The 23442-nt window shown below is 51.9% G+C and overlaps 7 protein-coding genes across 7 annotated transcripts; 3 read left to right on the top strand and 4 right to left on the bottom strand.

The window, feature by feature from the left end:
* Window positions 1–259: 259 nt before the first annotated feature.
* On the top strand, window positions 260–744 carry B0H65DRAFT_178805 (uncharacterized protein). The gene has a single exon (XM_062821480.1). The coding sequence runs from the start codon at window positions 374–376 to the stop codon at window positions 653–655; it is 282 nt and encodes a 93-aa protein (XP_062683641.1). The 5' UTR covers window positions 260–373; the 3' UTR covers window positions 656–744.
* Window positions 745–2598: 1854 nt separating this feature from the next.
* On the bottom strand, window positions 2599–6507 carry B0H65DRAFT_178794 (uncharacterized protein). Its single transcript, XM_062821479.1, has 2 exons — window positions 2798–6507; window position 2599 (listed from the first exon to the last, which is right to left on the bottom strand). Exon 1 carries the CDS (start codon window positions 6404–6406, stop codon window positions 2870–2872), a length of 3537 nt encoding a protein of 1178 aa, XP_062683640.1. The 5' UTR covers window positions 6407–6507; the 3' UTR covers window position 2599; window positions 2798–2869.
* A 653-nt stretch (window positions 6508–7160) lies between these two features.
* Window positions 7161–9798, bottom strand: B0H65DRAFT_178754 (uncharacterized protein). Its single transcript, XM_062821478.1, has 2 exons — window positions 9174–9798; window positions 7161–9113 (listed from the first exon to the last, which is right to left on the bottom strand). The coding sequence occupies exons 1-2, from the start codon at window positions 9628–9630 to the stop codon at window positions 7423–7425; spliced, it is 2148 nt and encodes a 715-aa protein (XP_062683639.1). The 5' UTR covers window positions 9631–9798; the 3' UTR covers window positions 7161–7422.
* A 928-nt stretch (window positions 9799–10726) lies between these two features.
* Window positions 10727–12235, top strand: B0H65DRAFT_178536 (glycoside hydrolase superfamily). The gene is made up of 2 exons (XM_062821476.1): window positions 10727–11497; window positions 11563–12235. The coding sequence occupies exons 1-2, from the start codon at window positions 10877–10879 to the stop codon at window positions 12208–12210; spliced, it is 1269 nt and encodes a 422-aa protein (XP_062683638.1). The 5' UTR covers window positions 10727–10876; the 3' UTR covers window positions 12211–12235.
* Window positions 12236–12259: 24 nt separating this feature from the next.
* Window positions 12260–14514, bottom strand: B0H65DRAFT_523597 (luciferase-like domain-containing protein; the record flags this gene model as incomplete). The annotated part of the gene is made up of 3 exons (XM_062828801.1): window positions 12260–13208; window positions 13374–13621; window positions 14203–14514. 3 exons carry the CDS (start codon window positions 14512–14514, stop codon window positions 12260–12262), a joined length of 1509 nt encoding a protein of 502 aa, XP_062683637.1.
* Window positions 14515–15306: 792 nt separating this feature from the next.
* On the bottom strand, window positions 15307–16912 carry B0H65DRAFT_424034 (major facilitator superfamily domain-containing protein; the record flags this gene model as incomplete). The annotated part of the gene is made up of 3 exons (XM_062824490.1): window positions 15307–15412; window positions 15467–16661; window positions 16741–16912. The coding sequence occupies 3 exons, from the start codon at window positions 16910–16912 to the stop codon at window positions 15307–15309; spliced, it is 1473 nt and encodes a 490-aa protein (XP_062683636.1).
* A 1716-nt stretch (window positions 16913–18628) lies between these two features.
* Window positions 18629–20973, top strand: B0H65DRAFT_178545 (uncharacterized protein). The gene is made up of 2 exons (XM_062821477.1): window positions 18629–19138; window positions 19189–20973. The coding sequence occupies exons 1-2, from the start codon at window positions 18773–18775 to the stop codon at window positions 20752–20754; spliced, it is 1932 nt and encodes a 643-aa protein (XP_062683635.1). The 5' UTR covers window positions 18629–18772; the 3' UTR covers window positions 20755–20973.
* The last annotated feature ends 2469 nt before the right edge of the window (window positions 20974–23442 follow it).

Genomic DNA, 23442 nt, shown 5'->3' with positions numbered 1-23442 from the left:
ATCTTCGCTTCTGGTTTCAGTCCGTTTGTTTTGTTTTGTTCAGGCTTAGGGTAGGGCTGGGGATTGGGGGTTGTTGGCGATGGGATCGGAAATGAAAATGTCACGATGCTATTTCCCGAGTCAATGCCTGGCGTCTGATACCTCATCGTGCACTGCAGATGTAATGTCCGAGCGGCAGTCTTTTGTTTGGGACATGGTATCTCAGCATCTGCCGTGCCTTCTTGAGCTTTGGATCTGGCTCAACTCAGCAGAAACTGCGTGTGTGTTTGGCCATCAACTCGGTCTGGTAAATTGATACTCAGGTCGTGGACAATGTTCCACGGTTGACCTGCCTCTGTTCATCTGACCGTGCTTGGCTTGTGTTCCCTGTCAAATGCTGTGGGATGAACTCGTAGTTTTGCTGCCCCTGGCGTCGTCTGAAAGTGCTCAAGTACGCTGCAGACACTGCAGACTCGAGATAACCCACCGATCCGATCTTGCGTGGGACAGACATGGACACAGAAGCTGTGAAGCAAGCCAATCCAGTCGCCCGAGTTCCTCACGTTCTCTTCGTGTCGGCCATCGAAATATCAATATCCGGACATGTTACCACTTCAGGTTGATTCATCCAGACAACGTCCACGTGTTTCTCGTCGTGTTGGAATTCCGTGACTAACCGACGGATTGGATCGACCACTTCCAGGGAATTCCATGTTTTGATAAGGAGATATGGAGAGATAACAACTACCGTAGTAGAATGTGAATGGCGGACAGAAAAGAGAAAGAAACGGTGATCAGGGCGACGTGGAACGCAGTGACGTTCGTGAACGGAGCCTCATCAACGCGCTAATTGGCCCGAGTGATAGCAGGAGTGGAGACGTCGACCCACCGTGCCCCTGCGCCACCGCTTGTCGGCTGTGGAACCCCCCTGTCACTGAACCCCCACTGCCGCTCACGCCGCTGCAGTGCAGTGCCGATGGCGCGCCTGCCATCTCGAGAATTCAGGGCGTCGTGCGCTATGTACAGCGGCAACCCGTGCAGATCGACATCGCTCCTTCCTTCTTCCCACAGAAGGAACGTGCCAGTGCCGAGCCATTGTCTTCGAGGTTCGCTGTTGCTTTTGTTTGGCTTTTGGGGAAATTGGGGAACGAAATTATTTCCAAGATGCAAGTTTTTTCTCGTCTTCAACCACAGACATGGAATCTCTTCCAGCTGAGGGCACATGCAGCAGACGCGCCATCAGGTCAGTGACAGCCGTGCCGCACAGCGTCGTTCGTATATCCATCCCACTGCAACATGTTTGGACCCGACACGACACCGCCAACCGTCAACTGCACATCTTTTTCTCTCCTATCCTGATGCTTCCGCGCAAGCCACGCAAATCCACGGATGATCAGTTGACTTGCCCTGGAAACGCTGTCACTGCCAACATCCAACCTCTCGTCAATCCCTCCACGAGCCATCCTCCAAGGCATTGGCTGCTGATCCCACGAGCCCGGCACTTTCTGTCTGTCGATTCGACTTGTCGTCTCCTTGCTTTCCAAGTGTTTCTCGAGATCAACGCGACAGCATCATCTACCGATCACTTTGAGTTATTCTTGCCCAAGAGGTTGTGTTCATTGAGTCGCTGACATGTGCTAACATCGCCAAGAACATCAAGCTTTCCCTGTCCCGATTGCCTTCCCGCGGCCCCGTTGCCCCCGAACAAACGACGCCCCTGGTCGCCCAACGGCTATCTCCGTTTACCAAAGAAAATAACACCAATTTCCGTTTCCCAGCGCATCCGACCAACAACCAAAAGTCACACCGAAGGAGTCCAGGCCCGCGCACCCTTCCCAAGTCATCAATCGGCCTATCCGCCTACCGTCACACGCTTCCAAGGTCACCTTGCTTGTGTCTTGTTACCTCCGAACAGTCTGGCGACCATGAGCATTGCACTCGGTGCCCGTCCCTCCATCTTCAAAACGGAGATAGCTATGGTAAACTCTTCGTGCTATTATTGGAATACCACACTGCAATTCCCTGATACGGGGTTGCTACCCAGGCCAAGGAAGCCCCTGGATCGACACGCAGATCACCATCAATAATACCGCACAGTGGAGGACCCTCTGTTTCAAATTGTTATGATTGCCCTCCGTTACAAGGCGTTCCAGAGGACGTCGCCTCCCGTTCCTAGACTCCGTTTCAGTCAAGCGGAGAATTCACAAAGACAAGATCACGAATAAGGCGCTGGAGGTATAAAAGGAGGACGACCCCTTTTTATCATCCATGCCAAATCCCAGTGCAGCTGACGCATGTTATACCCTTCAACTGTGGTTCCTTTCAATAACATCATATCCAACGAAACTTATCGCACCTGTCGCTGGCGATACAATCGTTTTCGGACAAAATGCACTTTAATGAAGAATCGGCAGCTCTCACGTCCTCGCCGGCATGGTGGTCGACGGACTACCTACAAGTCACAGGCTCATCTCCGAATCACACACAAACTCGAGAGCTCCCGGGATAGCGGCATATCCAACACCATTGTGCAGCCAAGCCACTGAGATGACTGTTTCGGACGTGGATCTTGATGTCTGCTCCCGTCGGCGTCCAGCGCTTGTCAAACGACGGAAGTCATGTATGTCTCGGGTACCTGCATGGTTTATTCTGGCTGATGGGAGATTTTCACGTCCATTCCGCGACTTGGAGGTGTTCTGAAGTGTCTTCAATGCGCATCGTCAAAGTCATGGCAAATGCCGTGATAAGTAATCAACACCAGCGAGCAAGTGCTCGTTTTGCGCTGGCCACTTCGATTCCTTTACTAACTCCGAAATATGCACCTCTATCCAAGAGTCTACAACCTGCCCCTTGTGCCATACATGCACATGTCGTTGGATCTCCATCACACCTACAAGTGAAGATCCAACCCAGGCCTAACATCCAGGAAAACAACCCTTGTCTCCGCGTCGTTATCATCGCCAGGGCGGTGCACCACGAATTCCCACCCGGAGCTGTTCACATGGGCCGCTTTTCCACTCCGGCTGATCAAGTCCAAGAAGCTATTCAGCGTCATCTTGGCCGCTTCTGACTCGTTGATGTCGAGAGTCCATTGCAGTGTTTTTACCCATGGTCTACCGCCCATCTCAATGTAGTCGTTGCGTCGTACGGCAGCGCAACTGTTATAATTGGCAGTGTTGAACCCGGAGCAGGAATGGCAAGGGATCATCCTCGGCTTCTCTCTTGGTGTCTGCGGTGAATCTGGCATTGCCTCCTGGCTCTTGAGTAAGTCGATGGGTTTGATAAGCTTGCATTTCTTGTTTGGAGGTTGAGCATGGTCCCGACCCAACCTGCAGTCGTCATCATCATCTTCTCGAGATCGTTTCCTCCCGGCCTGGCCTGCCGTCACAGCCCCAAACATGATGCTGCGTGTAGCTCCAGTTCCACCACCATCACTCTGTCGAGTTCGACCTTCGTTTTCCTCTTCTCGGCTCCCCTTTTCCGCAAAGGCATTCCTGATTTCCTCTTCCAATTGGGCCAAACTCTCCAACTCCAGCATAACAGCCTGATGATTTTCATCGTTCCCCATTCCCACCTCTATATCCGAATTTTTCAGGCATTTCGCATGGGATTTCTCGACAAGCGAATCCACCTGCGCTAGGTCCCATATACCCGAGCCTTCATACTGGTTCCATAATCGACGAGCCTGCCAGGTAGAGATGCCGATCGCGTCGTGTAGGATATTTATAGCGTTGTCCAGTGGGTTTGGAGACGGAAGGGAAATAATGGATCTCGTTGAAGGAGGCTTGAGGCAGAAGTAAGACATTTTGATGCCGGCACCATTCCCGGTACGATTGTGGGCCTCGCCCTGCGGGATCAGGGCAGGACATGGAGGGAGCGGGGAGGAGTAGCGGCTTGGACCGGTTGGGTCTTGCTGTTGGTGGCTAGGCTTCGAAGAGGCGGCATTGGCGATGGACGGGAAGTACAGAGAAAAGGGCATTGTAGGGGAAACATCGGAGCCGGAGGGATATGCTGTGGACAATGTTGGCGTGCTCCTGGTGTTGACAATATCTGAAAGGCGCCTCAGCACCAAGAGGGTCTGGACATCTTCGGGCAGTTCGGAAGGGGATGACTGTGCTGAGGGCATGGGCTTCGTGTGAGTGTCTTCTCCCCGTTGAACCCTTTCTTCTCTTTCGTCCTCTTCATCCTGGCCCTGACCGTAATCTTCTACACGTGTGCTCCTCACTTGCTCGGTCTCAACACCACCCAAAAGCTTTTCAAGGGCTTCATCCAATTCTTTCCCGAAGTCAGACCCACCGCCCAACAACACCTTCAACAACCTCATCGTCTCGCTTATCCCCCGCCGAATCAGTAACCCCCGAACTACCACTTGCTCCCGGAAGCAAGGCTGGCAGTAGACCGTCCCGCGGGCTGGCGGCCAAGGTGAGTAACGACCATGACATAGGGGGTAGAAAGCAGTTTTGATATTGGAAAGAGGTCGGGATGGGGTCTGGACCTGCGGCGTTTCCCCTTCTAGATTCACGGGTGGTATGGAATCTTGTCCTTTCGGCTCGAATATCAGCTCGGGCTTCGGGTCGTCGTTGCTAGTCTTCATGCTGGAGACGGAGTGGTCTAAGCCTGAGATGGGTTCGGACTCAAACTCGGAAGATTCCGAGTCGGCCGATGGTTTGTGTGTGCCATCAATGGCGAGTGTCCCAATTCTTCTTCTTCCCGTCTTCCTGCTTGCTGGCTGCTTTTCTGGTTTCACACTTTCTCTCGTTTCCTCGCTTGCTTCAACTGGACTCCCACAATCCAAGTCCTCCCTCGTGCCAGTCACAGGTCCAAATCCTGGGGAATTCCGGTTCACATTAGGCTGGTCTTTCTTCTTCTTCATCCCCTTCTTCCTCTTCTTGTTCTTGACGTCCAACTCAGAGGAGGAGTACTCAGAACTGTACCATTCATCGCTGTACTCGTCACTAGTGGTGTCCGATGGGCGGAAGGATTGGTCGCTGGTGTGTCGTCTGAGGATTCGGGGCCGTTTTCGCTTTTTGGTCATTGCGGAGGCGGATTTTGTTTCTTTTAGCATCAGTCTTATGACCTCGTGCTGCAGGTCGCTAACCGTCTGCAGGGTCTTGGGTGCTTTTGGCTGGGGATTTTTCCGTTTCTTTCTGTCTTTGCCCTCTTCCGAAGAGCTCCAACTGGAATCAGTATTGTTGCTGTCATCGTCCGTTGAGGTTGTCCCTGGCTTGTAGGAGGGATCATAGATGCGGGGAGGCTTGTGGCGGTTCCTCTGCTTGATCTTCCGCCTGCCGAACTTGGGAGGAAGGCATGGGCGTGCCTGGCATGGAAGGAGTTTCTCCTGGGGAATCACGTCGTTTTTGGGATTGTCGTCGAGGTGGGCATTGTCATCATTCTTGTCCTTCGGACCATCACCGCGCTCTCGCACGCGAACTTTTTTCCTTCTTTGTCTGCTCCCGCCATCGGTAGAGGTATACTCGTCACTGTACTCATCACTGTCGTCTTCTTCGTCTCTCGGTGGCTTATAAGACGGATCCCAAACGGACTTACCCTTTTTATTTATGGGCTTTTGCATTTCGTCACCATTCCCTTTTGTCAACATATCCCTCTTATCTTTCTCCGGTGATTTCTCCCGCTGTCTTTCCGCTACTCTGCCCCCCCTCTTCTTGACCTTCTTATTATTCTTGCCTAGTTTGAGTCTTTTCAGCGCTTCTACCCCTTCGTCAGACCCGTCATCTTCCTCATCGTCGTCGTCGAAACTGGATTCCTCGCTGTTCCTCGAAGGTCGATACGTTGGATCTTCTATGCGTTTGCGCTTGAGCGGGTTTGGGATCGGTGGCGGCGGTGGTGGTCGTGTTGGTCGTTGTGGTGACACACAGGTGAGACTAGAGGTAGTAACGGGTGAGAACTGTTCCTGCCCCTTGACTTGACCGAAGGCGGGGAGATCACCCGGCACGAAGTCCCAGTCTGAATCCTCCTCGGACTCGGAAGAAGACCATTTGTCCGGGCGATACGAGGGATCTTGTTTCACTGCTTTAGGTCGTTGTTTGTTCGCGGGCTTGCTTGCTCTGCCTGCTGGCTTCTTTACAACGGCGAATACGTTCAGCGTTGGTTTGCGAGGCCGAGCGTCTTCCGCTTTATCATCCACGACTAGCAGTTTCCGTACTCTGGCTTTGAGGTTTGTCCGGTCAAACCGCTCGTCTTTGCGAATTTGGGCCACCGCTACTTCGTCCTGAACTTGGGGCGCTTTAGCAGGCAACGTGGTCGTTGGCTTCGGTGGATCCGCCCAGAACCGTTTACCCGCTAGGAGTTGCTCCTTCCCTTTTCGTCGTCGCCGCCCTGTAGGGTTTGGAATTGGCGGTGGTGGAGGTGGAAGAGGCGGGACGCCATGGAAGAGGGAGGCAAAGTCAAGGCTGTTGGATGGCGACATTGCGTTGATGATGCTTTCAGGTATTCAGCTGCTTGTTTTGTTGCATGCTGACGTCCATGGGAGGTCAAAGCGACAAGTTGGCTTTATGCAAGATGGTAAAGGGTAAATGTCGTGAGGAAGTGGAAGTTTGGAACATGGAGGGAATGTGAGGGATTCGCAAAAACTTCCGCCCATCTTCCAAAGTGAGAACCCCGTCAGTTCGATGTCATTTTGTGTGAGTACATGGTACACTGGCGAGACTGGGTTCTTTGTCTACCTACGTGACCATTCTTTGAGGCCGATCACCACTGGTATAAAGGTAAATGCTCCTAGAGCCATTTCGGCGTTTCGCTTTGTCCGGGTATCATATCTGAAGGGGGAAAATCTGTGGCTCAACTCGTCATCGCGGCAAACAAAGAATGCCACAGCCACTACCGGCTTCGAGGACCATGCAAAAGCGAAGCATGAAGTAGGGAGTTGGACACTCTCAGTCGCTCATGTCACCTATAGGTAGAGGTAGCCTTCTTTTTCCACAATTACGACTTATCAAGCAGAGAATGGCGTTAACCTCACGTCTGCAAGTCAACAAATCGCATTCGAGCCCCCATGCAATTTGCAATGTGACCTTGATGTGACAACCACATCTCAATCGAAGGTAGGAGTGAACGAACGGAGTGCACATTGAGAGAAAGTTCAGGGTGACACATCAAGTCATCCGGCTAACTAAGCTCTGGCCAAAATAGCATCTCACATAGAACGTCATCGCGTGACTGATGGCACAACAGACGGGAACACGGGAACTTGGACTAGTACGAGGGTAGAGGGTATCGAAACTTCCATTAAGTGCAAAAAGATCATGGAAACTACAAGCTAAAGATAGGGAATGCTCAATTGCTCCATCCCGTAGGAACTAACTCAAGAGTAAGGGGTAAACTCATATGAAACGCAAGAAGGAACGTCCAAAATGGCCAAAGCAGCCCGGAAGAAAAGGCTCATCGTACTGCATCCGTAGTCCACGCCGACAAGAAGTCATGCCTCTACTGCTGGCGCTTATGATCACCCACATCAGGCCTGTACACACCATCCTCGGCATACGCAGGCGGCAACTCGTCCGTCACGCCATCAGTCTGGGGAGGATGCGCCGGATGCCCAGGGTACCCAGGCACGGCTGGAGCTGTTGACGAAGACGACCCGAACTCCTCATACGAAGGCGGGGGCGGTTCGGAACCATGAGCATGGGCCGCCTCAGCAGCAGCTTCGGCGGCCTTTGCGCGTGCAGCATCCGACGCCTGTGGCCCGGGAGCGGGCGGCACCACACCGGCAGTTCCTGTTGATGGGCCAGCCGAGTTGATGTCGAGACCGCGAACACCGGAGGTTACGCCACTAACTTCAGCCGGGCCGCTTTCGGTGTATGCAGAGGCAGGAGGAGGAGGGGCGTGGTAAGCGTCAGTTGGGTGCTGGTTCAGTGGGGAGAAGTGGCCGCGGGCACCGCCGCCGTATCCTTGGCCCTGAGGTGGCTGCTCAGAGAGGAGCTGGGGGTTGTAGAGGTAGCCTCCTGTTCCTGCGGGCGCTGGAGCGGGACCACCGGCTGGGCCACCGGGAGGCTTGCCAGGAGCGCAATAGCCCTCGGGAGACGGCTCAGACAGAAGCTGAGGTTGGTAGGGCTGCTGTCCCTGGCCTGGGTACGGCTGCTGAGGCTGCTGAGCAGGAGTAGGCTGGACGTGATGCTGCGGGATGTGTCCCTGGGGCATGTGTACCGTCTGCTGCTGCTGGCCCTGCTGGCCCTGCTGGCCCTGCTGGCCCTGCTGGCCCTGCTGACCCCTCCACCCCTCAGCACCCTTCAGAACCTCAAGAAGACCGTTGACTACGGGAGGAGCGGCCACCTCGCCCTTGAGGATCTGCTGAACGGTGACTTGTCTACCGTAGAATACGGCGTTGGCGTCCTTGCGCTCGGTGATGACAGTACCGTCCACTTGCACGCCGGCGTAAAAGCCGCGTGACTTGACGTAGCTGTAGACGGGCTTCTTGACGGCCTCGACGAAGGGGCTGGGCTTGCGGTTCTTGTTGGCTTGCTTGCCGGCCTCCTCTGGGTGGTCCGGGTCGAAGTCGGGATCAACAGGCGGGTTGGTGAACTGGGTGTTATCCGAGGAAAGGATGGGCTTGCCATCGGCCGTTGTTGGCCTCGACGAAGGCTTACCATCCTTACCCTTGCCCTTATCCGTCTTCTGCCCCTGTGGCACGCCCCAATCCAAAGCACCACCGGCGCCCCATGGCCCTGCGGTAACAGCCAGGTCGCTACCCAGGCTGAGACGGGTGCGGGTGAAAGCCTCGAGGGCCTCCTTGGAGTTGATGACGACCACGCAGTCGTAGATGTCGAGACCGACGACGAAGCCGGCGCCGATGCTGTGGACGTGGATGCCGGACGGAGGGGACCAGCTGCCGTCGGGGAGGCGAGCGATCAGGACGCCGGAGCCGCTGGCGCCCGTGACTTGGAAGCCGGCGCGGACGGTGGTGAAGATAGCCAAGCCCTGGGCCTTGGCGATGACCTTGGAAGGAATGGTGAGGAGAACACGCGACTTTTTCTTGGCGGTGGCTGCGTCAACGGGTTTTGTTTCGACGGGGGGCTTGGAGGCGGTTTCGGCGGCGGTAGGCTCGACTTTGTTGGCGACGGGGAAGGTGGTTTGAGGAGGGGCGGTGGTGGGAGCTGCGTCGCTGTAGATTCCGTCCTCTGCAAGTGATATGGTTAGCCGTTGATGATTGTAGGAAGTGTAGAGGAAGGTTGACATACTGCAGAAGCTCCTCAAGATACGGGCGGCCTTCTCGACCTCCTTATCCATTGGGCCTGGCAAGAAAGCCTCGGAGCCCATCTTGTTGGCTAGGGCGTTGATGGGAGCGGCGGCCTTGGTTCCCCATCCTGCGAGCTTCTGACCCCAGGAGAGCTTGACCTTTTCGTCTCCAGCCTTGCCAGACGAGGTAGGTCTAGGAGGGAACGGAGGCGGGTGTTCGTCGGTCGGGGTAACGCCGTAGATGTCTTCCTTGTTGGAATTCGGGGGAGGCGCATATTGGGGATGCGATGAGTTGTAGTCGGGAATGGGAATCTCGTCGGGATGGCGAGGTTGTTGGCTCTGAGGGGGAGCTTGTTGAGTTGCAATAGAGGAAGAGGGAGCTTGGCCGGGAGGAGGGCCGGGAGGAGGAGGGGGGAAGTACTGCGCTTCCAGCTTTCGTTTCTCGTCGTTTGCGCTCATCGTTATGTCGGTCGCGGTAGGTTCGAGTATAGGTCTACGGAAACGGGAACGTAATCGATGTCAAAGGAGGTGATATGGTGATGTTGTTATATCGTCGGTCGAGGATCAGTCGATGTTGTCAACGGCAGTTGTTGCGGGGTGTGTGTGACTGCGATAATGGAAGGAATACAGAAGGGGGCTTAGACGCTGTTGTCCACTGGAATTGTGGAATGGTTCAACACGGTTCAAACAAACAACACTCAAACTTGGTTGGATTTCCTGTTTGTTTTTATCTGAAACTGGATTACTCGAATTCGTAAGCTGTTGTGGCTTTGTCCTCGTCTTGACCGGTCTTTGCTATGCTTCTGTTGTTCTCGTGATGCCCGGATTCTGTTGCTGTCCATCAGGGTCCATGGCCATGATGTTGGCCGGGCTTGTTGTGGCGATAATTGTTAGTGCACAGCTCCCCGCTCTTATCAGACGACAGACGAACGCGTGGAGGTTGATGTCATTTCTGTGGCTGAGCAGTGGCTGCCTCCCTTTGTCATCCACAAACGGGGCTTGGCACAATGCCAGTCTTGGCCCGACCACAATTGCCTGCCGGTACTTTTCCTGGGTGGGTGTGACCTTCAATCCTCTCTTCATCGCGTTCAACCATCACATCTCATCTTCAACTCGACAAGTCAACGGCCGCAGCTGTGTGATATTCTCATCCACATCATGATTCAACACGAATCTTCGAAAATGACGACTATCGAGCAAAGTATTGACTCCCTAGAGGGGCCTCCACAAAGTGGCCACTGGATGTGAAGAGACAAAGAAAGACTGTATCAGTCGACTATTTTGCACATTCGATGGAAGCAACAGACCAGATGAAAGAACTCGTGAACGCCGTCGCCAAAGCTGGACACGGGGATCGCGGAGCCGAGTCTTCCTCACAGTCCACCTCACAGTCTTCTCATCCATGGACTTCAACCTTGAGCCGGACACTCAACCACAATTACTTCCTCGATCAAGTCAACATATGATGGCCGTTTCAATCCAGATGTGACCTCAATGGACGATACCCCGGCCTCATAGGTGGAATATTGACTCTCTCCGCGTGCTTTCCCCGCACATCTCCAGAGTACCATCCCGGCATCTATATCACGGTATAGTTGCCATCATATAGGGCCGCTTTCAGTTTTCCAGGTAGGTATAAACAGCGAAAAATCCCAGGCATGTTGACGGATGTTCAGTTGGCAATGGAACGCCATCACTGCTCAACATGAGGCTCATCACTATTCTCGCTGGCCTCGTCGGCTCCTCTCTCGCCGCCCCAACCAACCAACCCCACGGCGATGCTCTCGCCACTCGCGCCCCATGGCCCAACGGCCCCCTTGTAACCTCCGGACGCTGGATCCGCGATGCCTCCGGCACCAACCTGACCTATGCCGGTGTCAACTGGCCTGGGGCAGCCGACGTCATGATCCCCGAGGGTCTGCAGTACCAATCCATCGCAACCATCGCGTCCAAGATCAAGAGTCTCGGCATGAACGCCATCCGTTTGACCTTCGCCATCCAAATGGTCGACGAGATTTACTCCAACGGAGGGAAGGATATTACCCTACAAAAGGCCTTCACCCAGGCCCTCGGGTCGACAAACGGCCCCAAGGTGCTCAACCAGCTCCTGGCCAAGAACCCCCAGTTCACGGCGAGTACTACCAGGCTGCAGGTCTTCGATGCGGTGGCGGCTGAGTGCGCGAAGCAGCAGATCTTTGTCCATCTGGATAACCATATCTCCAAGGGCACGTGGTGCTGCTCGACTGACGATGGAAACAGTTGGTGGGGAGACACGTACTTTTCGGCGGCCAACTGGACGAGAGGTCTTGCGTATATGGCTAGCCATGTATGTCTGCCATGACCCCCTTTCCCTTCAATCTTAACTCCCATTGACACCATTTTGACATGCAGGGCAAGCAATGGACATCACTCATGTCCATCGGCCTCCGAAACGAACCGCGCGAGCCCACTTCAGGCGCGGCCAAATCAACCTACAACTGGCAAACCTGGTATACGTACATGAGACAAGGCGCCGAAGCCGTGCACTCCTCGAACCCGGACCTTCTCATCTTTTTGTCTGGCCTGTCCTTCGACACCTTCCTGACGCCCGTCGTCCGCGGCACCGCCTTGACCCCGGGAACCGGCAAGTTCAGCTTCAACGACTTCCCCGGCTATGCCAACAAACTCGTCCTTGAACTGCACAACTACGAGAACAGCGCCACCAACTGCAACAACCTGCAGAACAACTTGTACAACAATGGCTTTCAGGCGTTGACGAGTTCTGCAGTCAATCAGTTCCCGGTGGTAATGACTGAGTTTGGGTTCCAGATGGATGCGAGCACGTGGAAGGGAACGTATGCTAGCTGTTTGGCAAGCTATTTGCCCGCCCAAAAGGCTGGCTGGTTTATCTGGGTGCTGGCGGGCTCATATTACATCCGGTCTGGGACGCAGGATCACGACGAGGGATGGGGGCTGTTGACCCACGATTGGAGCGCATGGAGGAGTCCGAGTTATGTCAACGGGGCGTTGATTCCCATGGTCAAGAACACCCTCAGCTAGAGGCTCAGCTAAGCAGCAAATACACTCTGTCCCAGCCATCTCTCCGAGCTCACGCCTCCACCTTTTCCTCCTTGCCCTCCTCCTCAGCCTTACAAGGCTCCTCCTCCACGTATACATCCCAATCATACTTCCTCCCCACATGATCTTCCCTCAACTGCCTCTGTCCCCTTCCATACACCTTCTCTCTCGCCGTCCATGCCTCCGCTTCCTCAGGCTCCTGCTCCGCATAAAGGCCTCGTCTCCTCAACTCCGGCACCAACAACTCCACCACCTCTTCAAACGTTCCCGGAGTCGTCACATACGCAACATTGAACCCATCTATATCCGCCTCGCGAATCCACCGCTCCATCTCATCCGCCACCTGTTCCGCAGTCCCCACTGCCACCGGTCCCAGCCCGCCGATGGCCGCGCGCTCGGCTACCACGTGGGGTGTCCATTTGGGCACTTCTTCCGAGGGCGTGGTGAAGTTATCCAGAATCGACAAAATCTTGTTCTTCTCCTTCGAATCCGACGCCGAAATCTCCTGATCCAGATCCTTAAACTGGCTGATATCAATCCCCGTCCATCCAGCGAAGAGGACCAGTCCGCCGATGACGCTGGCGTTCTTGCGGGCTTCTTCGTACTTCTGCTGCGCTTCCTCTTCCGTGCGACCAACAATGGGAGTGAACGTTGCGAAGACCTTCAAACTAGCTGGATCGCGACCCTTCTCCTTCGCCAACTCCCTCAACTTCTTCACTTTCGGGGCTAAGACCGAGGGAGAATGGGAAGATACGAAGACTGCCTCTGCGTGGGTTGTGGCGAACTCGGATCCTGCTGAGGAGGTGCCGGCTTGGAAGAGGAAGGGGGTGCGTTGCGGGGAGGGGGGCACGATGTGCGGGGTGGAGAGCTGGAAGTATTTGCCGGAGTGGTTTATTTGGCGGACTTGGGAGGGGTCGGTGTAGGTGTCTAAGGACGGGTTGAGTTGGATGGCGGAGGGGGTCCAGGATGCGTTCCAGAGTCTGGGTTTGGCCACAAGTGTCAGTCAAAGCCTCCAGGAAAGACTGGGGGAAGGAAGGAGACAGAAAGGAGAAGGTCAAAAGGGAAGGAATGACAAAGGAGAGACCGGGATAGGTGTTTTGTCCTAAAAGAGAAGGAGAAGAGGGCAGAGAAAGGGTGTAACGTACTTGTACAACACCCTCAAGTACTCGTCAGCCTGCTCATATCTCTGGTCATGCTCTATCGGGTTTTCAAGACCAATTGCCTTGAAAGCGCTCTTCTTCCAGCTCGTCACGATGTTCCAACCGATTCGGCCTTTGGTCAAATGATCAAGCGTCGAAAACCGCTTCGCCAGCAAGAAGGGAGGCTCGAACGAGGTGGAAGCCGTGATGCCGAAAGCGAGATTCTTGGTTACGGCGGCCATTGCTGAGATGGGCTGTTCAGGACTGCTGTTAGCGGTGTCTCCTTCTCTAGGAAATCCCATGCTGCAATACCAGCGTTCATTATGGCCACCATGAAAAAAAGAGAAGAAAAAGAGGAAAAAAAATGGTAGTTGGTCAATGATACCCAAAGGTATCCCCTCGTCGGTCACAGCTCGACCTCGTTAGCCCAGGTAGACTAATGTTGCAGTCATATAGACTACAGGCGTGCCTGAGCGATAGTTGTGTCGAAAGCTGCCACCACGGGATTCGAACCCGTGGCCTTTTGAGCAGGAATAAGTATGGGTGTACTGGACGTAGCACCAACTGCCGCTCGACCAACTACCCGCTGTTGTTGGGAATCTACTTGGGACGGGAGCCTATCAGGGACGGAGGGTGCTGGTGCAGTGTGGTGCCTTGGGGGCTCCATTGGGTGCCCTTGACCAGACGCTGTCATCCGATGTTGGCAGAAATTTCGCCATCCTTCCCGTGATTTTATCACGTCTATCCTTCACCCTTTCCCTCTCCCTAACCCCCTTCTTCTCATTGATCTTCCACTTTCCACCAATGAACTCGACTTGAGAAAGAAACCACTTACAATAACAGGATCTCCCACCGGCCACTGCGCTCCCCTCCTCACACATTCATCCAAGCTGCCTTCGTACGTATCATATCCGCCATACGTATCCGCCAAGAAAAGCGCGTTGATGCCTCCCTTCTCCAAGAGTTTCGCCAGGTTGATCCAGTAGTCAAGCGACTCAAACTTGGTGGTGGAGCGGTCCGATGGGTTCTTCCATTGCCCTGGCGACAGATGGCCGGGGGTGAACATGTCGAAGGCGTTGAGGAGGATTTGTTTCTTTGGGGGTTGCGTGTCGCCATTGGCCGTGGGGTTTTCGTGAGTGTCTGCCATGTTGAGTGGTTGTGAGGGGACTGTGAGTGGTTCGTGGTGATCACAAAGCGTGAAAGTTCGAAGTTCAGGATGATGTTGACACTCAACTTCAACAGCAGTTGTCGTATCGTTGATGGCTCAGCTCTTTGAAGGGTTCATACCCCTCATATACCAGGCCGAACCCTTGCTCAGGCTCTTATCACCGCGATGTCACAACGGGATGTCGACATTGCGGCACCAATCCCTCGGATCACAGTCCCGTGCGGGGGTGCATGTTGTCATCAAGGGGTGGATGGCGCCATGCAGATGGTACCATTGCATCAGAAACACCATTCCCGGACGCGAAGCTCGCCATGTCACCGGTCATGGCCAAGACCGCTCACCTATGGATCTCTCGCTTCGTGTCATGGGCAGAGATTGATGTCCCTGGTGAAAATTGGTCGAGGCAGCACTCATCACAAAAGCATGAACGAGTGACGAGCACGGCTTGGAAGGTGCTTTCACTCTCTCGTATCACGGTGGACGGAAACACCCTGCTTCTCCCCGAAGTTTGTGCTGATTGATGAATGGGAAGTACAGCATCGTCACACAAGGACTGGGCTCGACGAGCTTCACAGGTTGCTGATCGAGTCAACTATCACCTCGTCGGATTATGGTCCGGACACAGTGAACCTTCACACAGACGGGAGTTTTTATGAGGCTCGCGATCGTGCTTCTGCTGATTCACCGACAGTCAAATCGCCAAACTCTCCGGATTATGTTCTATCTACAGTGCAGGCCACCTCTACAAGGCTGCGGCTCCTCTAGCGTGTCCTAACCACTCTTCTCCGGAGTCACGTTCACCTCCTCCTGTCCCTTCTCCGAATTGGATGCCGCCGTAGATCCGGTCTCCGCATTCTGCTCGGCATCAACCGGTTTACTATCAGAAACTGTTAGCCTGGCTCTCACAACTTGCTCTGGGGACACAACTTACTTGGACCTCTTCAAAGCAACATTCAAAAACTGAGCCGTAATGATCAAGCAAACGGCATTCGCCAAGACAAACGAGTATCCCTTCTTGAACTGGGGTGCCTCCTTGGTTGGGAACGTCAAAAGCTGCGTCCAAGCGGTCGTGCTCTGCGCCACCGTGTTCAGCAACACGATGGCAAACGACCTTTCTGCTGATGACTTCCCCATGACGGCATTAACCCAACCGTACAAAACCGCGGACATGGCCACGGACGAGTACGTCGTCATGAACGCGAACCAGAGCGCCGACTCGGGGACGTTCCAGATGACCAGGATGATGAGACCGATGATGTTCCAGATATGGGCAATCGTAATCGCCCACGCCGGTCCGACCACCAGATCCGAGATGAAGCAGATGAAGAGGACATAGAAGATGCCAATCGCCGGACTTATGGTTCCTAACTCGTTGACCTTGGACTGGCTGTAACGTCCCAGACTCTTCAACCAGAGCAAGTACCCTCCAGCCGAGTAGTTGATGCTCCCATTCCAGAAGAAGATATCCAGCAACATCAGCGCCCAAAACTTCCAATTGTTTGCCAGACTCTTCAGTGTCGACAGCTTGAACTTGGGGTGGACGACGGAATGTCCCACCCTCGCCAACCTCTCCTTTGCAATCTGCACATCCTCGTTCTTCAGGAACCACTTGTTCGGATGCTCCGGCGTGCCAGGCAAGATGAAGTAGCCAAGAATGCCAATAGGAATGGTAATCACCGCGCAAATGATATACATCCACCGCCACCCAGCCAGACCATTCACTCCCTCCAACCTCGCACTCGCCCCAGACTGAATCAGACCAGCTGTCAGCGTCCCGAGCGTCAATCCCGAGTAGAAAACCCCTCCACGTCTGCTAATCTCATCACCACGGTACCAGCTCCCAAAGATGTAATGCATAGCCGGGTAAAACGCAGCCTCAAACCAGCCGATCAGAAACCGGTAGGCGGCCATCTGGGCGAAGGAGTTGGCGCGGTATTGGGCCAGAGTGAAGAAACCCCAGGCAATGTCGAGGAAGGGAATCGTCCAGTGTATGGGCAGGTAGGTGAAGAGGAACATGAAGGGGATTTGGCCGACGACGGCGCCGACGGTGTAGAGCGTTTGCAGCTGGACGAGCTCGTTGCCGTGGAAACTGAGGTCTTCTTTGAGGCCGGCTACGTAGGCGTTGTCTGTGGAAGCGAGGAGCGGTGTCAGCTGGACTCCCTGTCCTTGGTGGGCTGGAAAGAAGAGAAAGAAGGAAGGACGCACTGAGGTTGGCCTGGTCAATGTACTTGATCCAGTAGGCAAGGAAGGCGTAGGGGACGATGAGCAGGTCGAGCTTCATGATGAGACGCCGCTCGCGAGGAGTGTCGCTGTCGGCGAACCATTTGATGTGGTACCATTTTCGTTTGACGGTGTCGAATTGGTGGTGGACCGCCATTGTGTTTGGTCAAGCTGTGCCCCTTCCGAACTCTGATGTCGAAGTAGGACGGACGGCAAGAGCGACTTGTCACCTTCAAAAGCAGAACGAGCGGGCACAAGGACATCAACAGGAAGGCTGGATGTGGTTCTCTTTAAACATACAAAAGAGTGTTACATCAATACCTGTCTACCACCCACGGATATGGTCTAGACGACACGCCAAGTCTTCCCGCCACGCAGGTTGATAACACCATAGCGTTGGGTGTGCACCGACGGGACGGACGACCCTGGAATCCTGGGATTGACTGATGGTGTGCAGCCTCGACCTGAAACTGCCGTACGCCCAGCCCGACGAACTGAATTGTGCAAAGAACCAAGTAATTGCGGCATTGAAAGAGCTGGTTACGAGACATTGTCGTCCTCAATCCAGATCAGGGCCAGCCACGTGAATTCCGTCGAGCTGGGACTTTGCTAGCCCTACAGAGACGTACCTCCGAAGGCACTCGCAAAACCTCGTGTTGCGATATCACCATCTTCTTCAGATCAACTACCATGTTCGCTTAAACCGTCACATACCCGAACTGCTCGTCGCCGCTCGAGTGTCTCGCCAAAAGCCAAGAAGCGAAGAGGCAGAGACAGCAAAGTGCCGGATTTGCAAGTTCAGGCGTGGGATGTCGCAAGCGCTAATCACCATCACGGACACTATCCTGCTTGGAGGAAGGAGCACTATCACATACAGCACTGGATAGGTGATAGGGTAGTACCCGTGGGTGTGAGCCTGGCTTATGTAAAGGAGGCTGGCCAGACTACACCCACTCTCTGCAAGAGAGTGGGTGTAGTCTGGCCAGCCTCCTTTATATAAGCCAGCCTCATACGCACGGGTACCGTTCCCAAACTCCATTCGAGAGTGGCTGAAGGAACAATCGTTGTCTGTTGACAGGGACGTTCCAGCCCCTGGAAGAAGAGTGGGGTGGGGGTCCGGGTTAGGGTTGACTGAAGCTTCCTTCCGGCTTTCTCTCCCTCACACTTGCCATGGACACTCGCCTTTGTTATCACCATCTTGACGGTTATCGCAATGCACCTCACTCGTAACTGCGAAAGCAATACCCAATAATGGTTCCGCCAATTTTCTAGTCTTTTCTCATCAAAGGCTTAGAGAAATCCGCTAACAAATGACACCTTAGCCAGCAACATCAATCAGGATAAGCCAAGTGGGTCCCCCATCCCTTCGCTAACAACAGTCCAGGGTACAAAAGATGGCGTCATCCAACCTCTATCTCACCTCAGACACGCGGCAGACGCGATCAGCATCCTTTCAGCCCTAGTTCAGCAACCAAAGCCACCACGACCACCGGTCTTCGGAGATCAATCAGTGGGGGTTACACGCACCCAGAAGCCCAGATTGACATGACCATCGACCCCGCGAATGGTGTTATGCTTGGAAGGCTTGACGTGCTTTTGGTGAACCTTCGGAATTGGGGGCGCACAACGGCAACTACAACCCGAGACGCGAATGAGACGGGAGATACGAGAAGGAGCAATACACCTCGGATACGGTACTACCAGACGCGGTGCATGGCGATAACGTGAAAGTGGGGGGGACTAGCCACGGAGCATTTTGGGACTAGCCAGCTAGCCTTTGCGTTGGCAAGAGGCCCGGGAGAGCCGGAGAGGGAAAGTGATGGCGACGAAGGAGTGTCGATAATGTGATGCCTTGTGGTGTGAGGGAGTGTTATGAGTGTCGTGTCTGCTCGAATCACTCACATATACTTGACTTATTGCGTTTGCGTGCTGTTTGCGCTTTGTTCGTTTGGATTACTGCTCGACTTTGCGGAGAAAGACGACGGAATCTTCGACATCCAGATTACTCACATTCACAATGGCAACAACAACAGAAGCGAACGTGAACGGTGAGGTCGTACCGGTAGTCGAAAAGCTGGGCGAACTCTCGGTGGCAGAACAAGAAGTCGTCACTTTCTCATCACCAAGCACAAGTGAGGCCAGCACTCCGGGCACACCAGAGACCTCAGTCAGCTCTCAACCTCAGTACAACTTCATCCCTTTTGAGCCACATCCGGGGTACCCCAAGTCTCGCATCAGCATTGTCAACAGGTTCATTGATCAACCACGAGAAGTCCGGGTTGCTGTGATCGGTGGTGGTCTTTCTGGCATTCTTGCTGGTGTTCTGCTTCCGGCCAAGGTCCCCAATATCAAGTTGACTATATATGAGAAGAACCATGACTTTGTGAGTAATTCCTTTACTTACCTTGAGCTCTTCTGCTTACACTGTACCAGGGAGGTACTTGGCTCGAAAATGTCTACCCCGGAGTGCGATGTGACATCCCTTCGCACGTCTACCAGTCAACCTTTGAGCCCAAGCTTGACTGGAGCGACCAATTCGCTGGCGGCGCCGAGATCCGTGACTACTGGCAAGGTGTAGCAAAGAAGTACAATGTCTACCAGTACGCACGCTTCCACACCAAAGTCGAAGGCCTGAACTGGAACGACTCCGAGTCCGTCTGGGAGGTAACCATCAAGAACCTTCAAACCGGCGAGACAACCACCGAAAAAGCCGACAGCGTCATCACTGCCATCGGTCGGTTCAACGCCTGGAAGCTTCCCGACTACCCCGGCATCGCTGACTACAAGGGCATCCTCCGACATGCCTCACACTGGGATTCATCCTTCGATCCATCCGGCAAGGCCGTAGCCGTCATCGGCAACGGCGCCAGCGGTATACAACTCGTCGCGAACCTCCAACCCTCCGTAGCGCGGCTGGACCACTACGCTCGAAACCCTACCTGGATTGCTGCCTCCTGGGCCGGCGACGTACGGCAAGCAGGACCCCAGCCCTACTCAGAGGAGCAGATCGCCCTGTTCAAGTCCGACCCAGACGCCTACCTGAAGTTCCGCAAGGATATGGAAGACAATTACTGGCGCCGCTTCAATGCCTTCTTCCGCGGCAGCAAAGATAGCACCGAGCTTCGCGAGCGCTTCACGCAAATCATGCACGAGCGGCTCGCCAAGAAGCCCGAGCTAATCGAGCACATCGCCCCCGACTTTTCTCCCAACTGCCGCCGCTTGACGCCCGGCCCCGGCTACCTCGAAGCCATCTCCGAGCCCAACGTGGAGTACATCCGCACACGCATCCGTCGCTTCACTGAAACCGGCATCGAAACCGAGGACGGCGTTGAGCGTAAGGTGGACGCCATCTTCTGCGCCACGGGCGCCAACGTCTCGCAGGTTATCCCCTTCCCCGTCGTTGCGAAGGGCAAGAACCTCCAGGATGCGTGGAATCCTGAGCTCAAAGGCAAGAGCGACGAGCACCACGGCTTTCCCTACACCTACCTCGGCGTGGCCACGCCCGGCTTTCCGAACCTGTTCTTCCTTCAGGGACCGCACGGTACGGGACCGAGCGGAACTGTCCCGCACAGCACTGAGACGCAGCTTACGCTGCTGGCGAAGATCCTACGGAAGGTGGGGAGGGAGGGCATCAAGAGCATTGTCCCTTCTAGAAAAGCAGCGGATGATTTCGTCGAGTACTCGGACGCATTCTTTTCCAGCACAGTCTTGACAGACAACTGCAGCTCTTGGTACAACGGCGGACGGCCGGGGGCGAGGATTCACGGTATTTGGCCCGGGTCAGCGGGGCATTTGACGGCGGTGAGGCAGAATCCCAGGTGGGAGGATTGGGAGTATGAGTATCTCGGGGAGACGGGAAATAGGTTTCAGTGGTACTTGGGTAATGGGTGGACGAGCAGGGAGGCGGATCCGCAGTCGGATATGACGCCGTACTTGAGGAGGCCGGGGGAGAAGGTGGAGTTGAGGGATGTGCATGAGAGTTGGTGGAATTTGCCATGATTGTCTCTACCGTAGTGGGAAAATGCGTTTTGTAACATGGCTTGTTTTCTAGACAAGCCATGTTTCTTTCAGGGGATAAGCGCTGTAATTTAGTGGATTTGTTTTTGGAGTTGGGTCGGGTCCGAAATTTGAAATTTCTCAAAGTCTCAAAGTCTCAAAGTCCTACCTTCCCCCAACCTCCAACATCCCCTTTATCAACGGAAAGAACCAGCCTTTTCCTTCAGAAACAACCAATTGGCTTAGTGGCCAAGCGGTTCTTGAAGTAGTTCTTCATTTCTTCGTACTCGTGACATGCTCCATTCGATTCCTGTTCGTGACCAATTTTTTGAAGCTATTCCGACAATGCCGACCTTCACCTTAGTAGTCCTTGAAAAGCCCACTAAAGTATAGAAGGTTATACCCTATACTTTTAACTTCTAGGGGCTTAGGAGACAATCCATGTTTGAAAAACAATTCTTGTTTTCTTTACAAGTATTGTCTCCTAGACAGGCCTTGTTACAACTCAGGGTCCCTTCTTTGTTGTGTTGCTTTTGGGAAAACAAGAAGCTTCAACTTTCTACGCGTCTGGAGAGGGGTACACTCCACGCACGCCCAAAAACTCCCCAGGTACGCCCTTCAAGTACACCCCCTTAAAACACTCAAGAAAAAGACTCCGTACTTCCATTTACATTGGCTTTTGTCTTCGATATACACTTTTCCGTCCATTCTCCAAGACGACATGACGTTATTCTAACTCATTTAGTCTTATTGAGGATGTGTAGAGGTACTAGATAGTACGCTTCATATTCGGTACATGTACTGTCGAAGCCAAGTATCAAGCCAAGAAACTGTTAGAGGCCAGGGGATCCACTGGGCGTGCACATGCCCAGTTGGGTTGGGATATACGGGATTTATCCAGATGCCAGAGCTTCGAGTCTGCAGAGCCAATCTTACACACATACACACAATCAAGCTACGTTAAACCTATATCGATTATTACCTATAATATTACAATTAAGAATTTTATTAATTTAACCGTTGAAACTATCGCCAATAATGACAACTGACTAAACGACTACCAATAATATCTATAATTAAAATTAATAGTATTATTCTCAATAGCCCTAAGTATTAGCCGGCCTAGGAAGATACTTTTATCTCTATAGCCTAAAACCTTAATCTCTAAAAGTATATCGATCCCAATAACTATATACTCTAGCTAACTAAGCCTATAAAGCCTAATATCGCCAACTATTAAGGAGAAGTCCCAATTAAAGAGATTAAGAAAATTAAAAGGATAAAGAATTTACCCTATTTACTACTACTAAATTTTACAACTCTTATTATAAGCGTGATTACTATAATTATATAATTGAAAAGTCGGATTGGCATGTAAAGGTTAAGACCTTTTCTAACTTAGGTACTAAGAAAATTATATTAAATTATTAAATATTTAAAATTATTAAAAATAATTACCGGGAGATTAATTTTATTAAATGTATTAATTTATATAAGTAGTATAATAATTTTAATAAATCTATTGCTTTTAACGACTGTAAAGTAAAAAAGTTCGCTCGGGCTAAATTTATTAATATTTTCAAACCCCCTAATAAAGCTAACCGTAATTAGTATAATTAGACCTTTTATTAGGAATTAACTATAGCTTTCTATATTATTAGAGGAATTATTAAAATAAATAATCTAAATTTATAGTTCCTAAAATTCTATATAATTATAAAATTAAGTCCTTATATTACCTACGTAAATAATTACTAATTTTAATATAATAAAGAGATTGAGAGAAACCTTAATTTTAAAATCTCTTTCCGTACTATAATTAAAAATTTTTATAAAGTAATAATAGCGAATATTACTTAAGGAAAAGGTTACGCCCCCTTATTTAAAAGTATTACGTTCGCAATTATATTAAATAGTAAACCTATTAAGGAAAATGTTCCTAGTAACGAATAAAACCCTAGCTCGGAAATAAAGGAACGGGGAAAGGTTATAAGTAAGAATAATAAATTTAGGAAAAATATTAATAAAAATAAGCGTACTTCTTCCTCGTCCCTACTAACGAATAAACGATTGTAACGATCCCCGTATAAACTCTATAAGTAACCGGGCTATAATTTAAATAAATATTACTATATTAAATTATAGTTAGTTTATAAACGCTAAGTCGAAAGTTTTATTATTAAAAAGCGCGCGTTCATTAATTTAAAAAAGGATAAAATATTTAAAGAGGCTGTTAATTATTTACGAACGTAGTAAGACGACGAAGATTAAAATAATTAATTCTATAAATGCCGGGTAGGTAAAAGTAATTTTTTAATACTTATAACGAAACGCGGCGTTATATACTTATTAAAAGATTCTATAATCTTTAATTTAAGTATAATAATATATATTTTTAATAAAATTAATCAGTTTAAAGACTTTACCCTATTAAATATTAGTAATTATATATAGGCTAGAAATAAGCGGATTCCTATCGAAGGGTATAATACTAGTATAATCATAATTTAAAACTATTACGCAAAGTGATGCTTCACAAGTAATGCTAACATAGAATGATAAAGTAAGCAACTAGTTATTGGATAGAACAATAATATGTAACGGTTAATAATAATCTTATTAAAGGAAATTAAATATAAGTACTATCGAAAGCCTTAACCTAGGACCTCGTATACGATTTTATAGAGTATA

Source organism: Neurospora tetraspora, assembly GCF_033439725.1.
Source record: "Neurospora tetraspora strain CBS 560.94 chromosome Unknown B0H65scaffold_3, whole genome shotgun sequence".
Lineage (NCBI taxonomy): Eukaryota > Fungi > Ascomycota > Sordariomycetes > Sordariales > Sordariaceae > Neurospora > Neurospora tetraspora.
Note: the sequence above shows the minus strand (reverse complement) of the source record. Positions and strands in the feature narration are given on the sequence as shown.

What these genes read in the sequence shown, in the direction of transcription:
- B0H65DRAFT_178805 (XM_062821480.1), top strand. Translation starts at nt 374, where the DNA reads ATGCTGTGGGATGAACTCGTAGTTTTGCTGCCCCTGGCGTCGTCTGAA.
- B0H65DRAFT_178794 (XM_062821479.1), bottom strand. Translation starts at nt 6,406, where the DNA reads ATGTCGCCATCCAACAGCCTTGACTTTGCCTCCCTCTTCCATGGCGTC.
- B0H65DRAFT_178754 (XM_062821478.1), bottom strand. Translation starts at nt 9,630, where the DNA reads ATGAGCGCAAACGACGAGAAACGAAAGCTGGAAGCGCAGTACTTCCCC. An exon ending in TATCTTGAGGAGCTTCTGCA is followed by an intron (nt 9,114 to 9,173) that starts GTATGTCAACCT and finishes TATCACTTGCAG; the next exon opens with AGGACGGAATCTACAGCGAC.
- B0H65DRAFT_178536 (XM_062821476.1), top strand. Translation starts at nt 10,877, where the DNA reads ATGAGGCTCATCACTATTCTCGCTGGCCTCGTCGGCTCCTCTCTCGCC. An exon ending in TTGCGTATATGGCTAGCCAT is followed by an intron (nt 11,498 to 11,562) that starts GTATGTCTGCCA and finishes TTTGACATGCAG; the next exon opens with GGCAAGCAATGGACATCACT.
- B0H65DRAFT_178545 (XM_062821477.1), top strand. Translation starts at nt 18,773, where the DNA reads ATGGCAACAACAACAGAAGCGAACGTGAACGGTGAGGTCGTACCGGTA. An exon ending in ATGAGAAGAACCATGACTTT is followed by an intron (nt 19,139 to 19,188) that starts GTGAGTAATTCC and finishes ACACTGTACCAG; the next exon opens with GGAGGTACTTGGCTCGAAAA.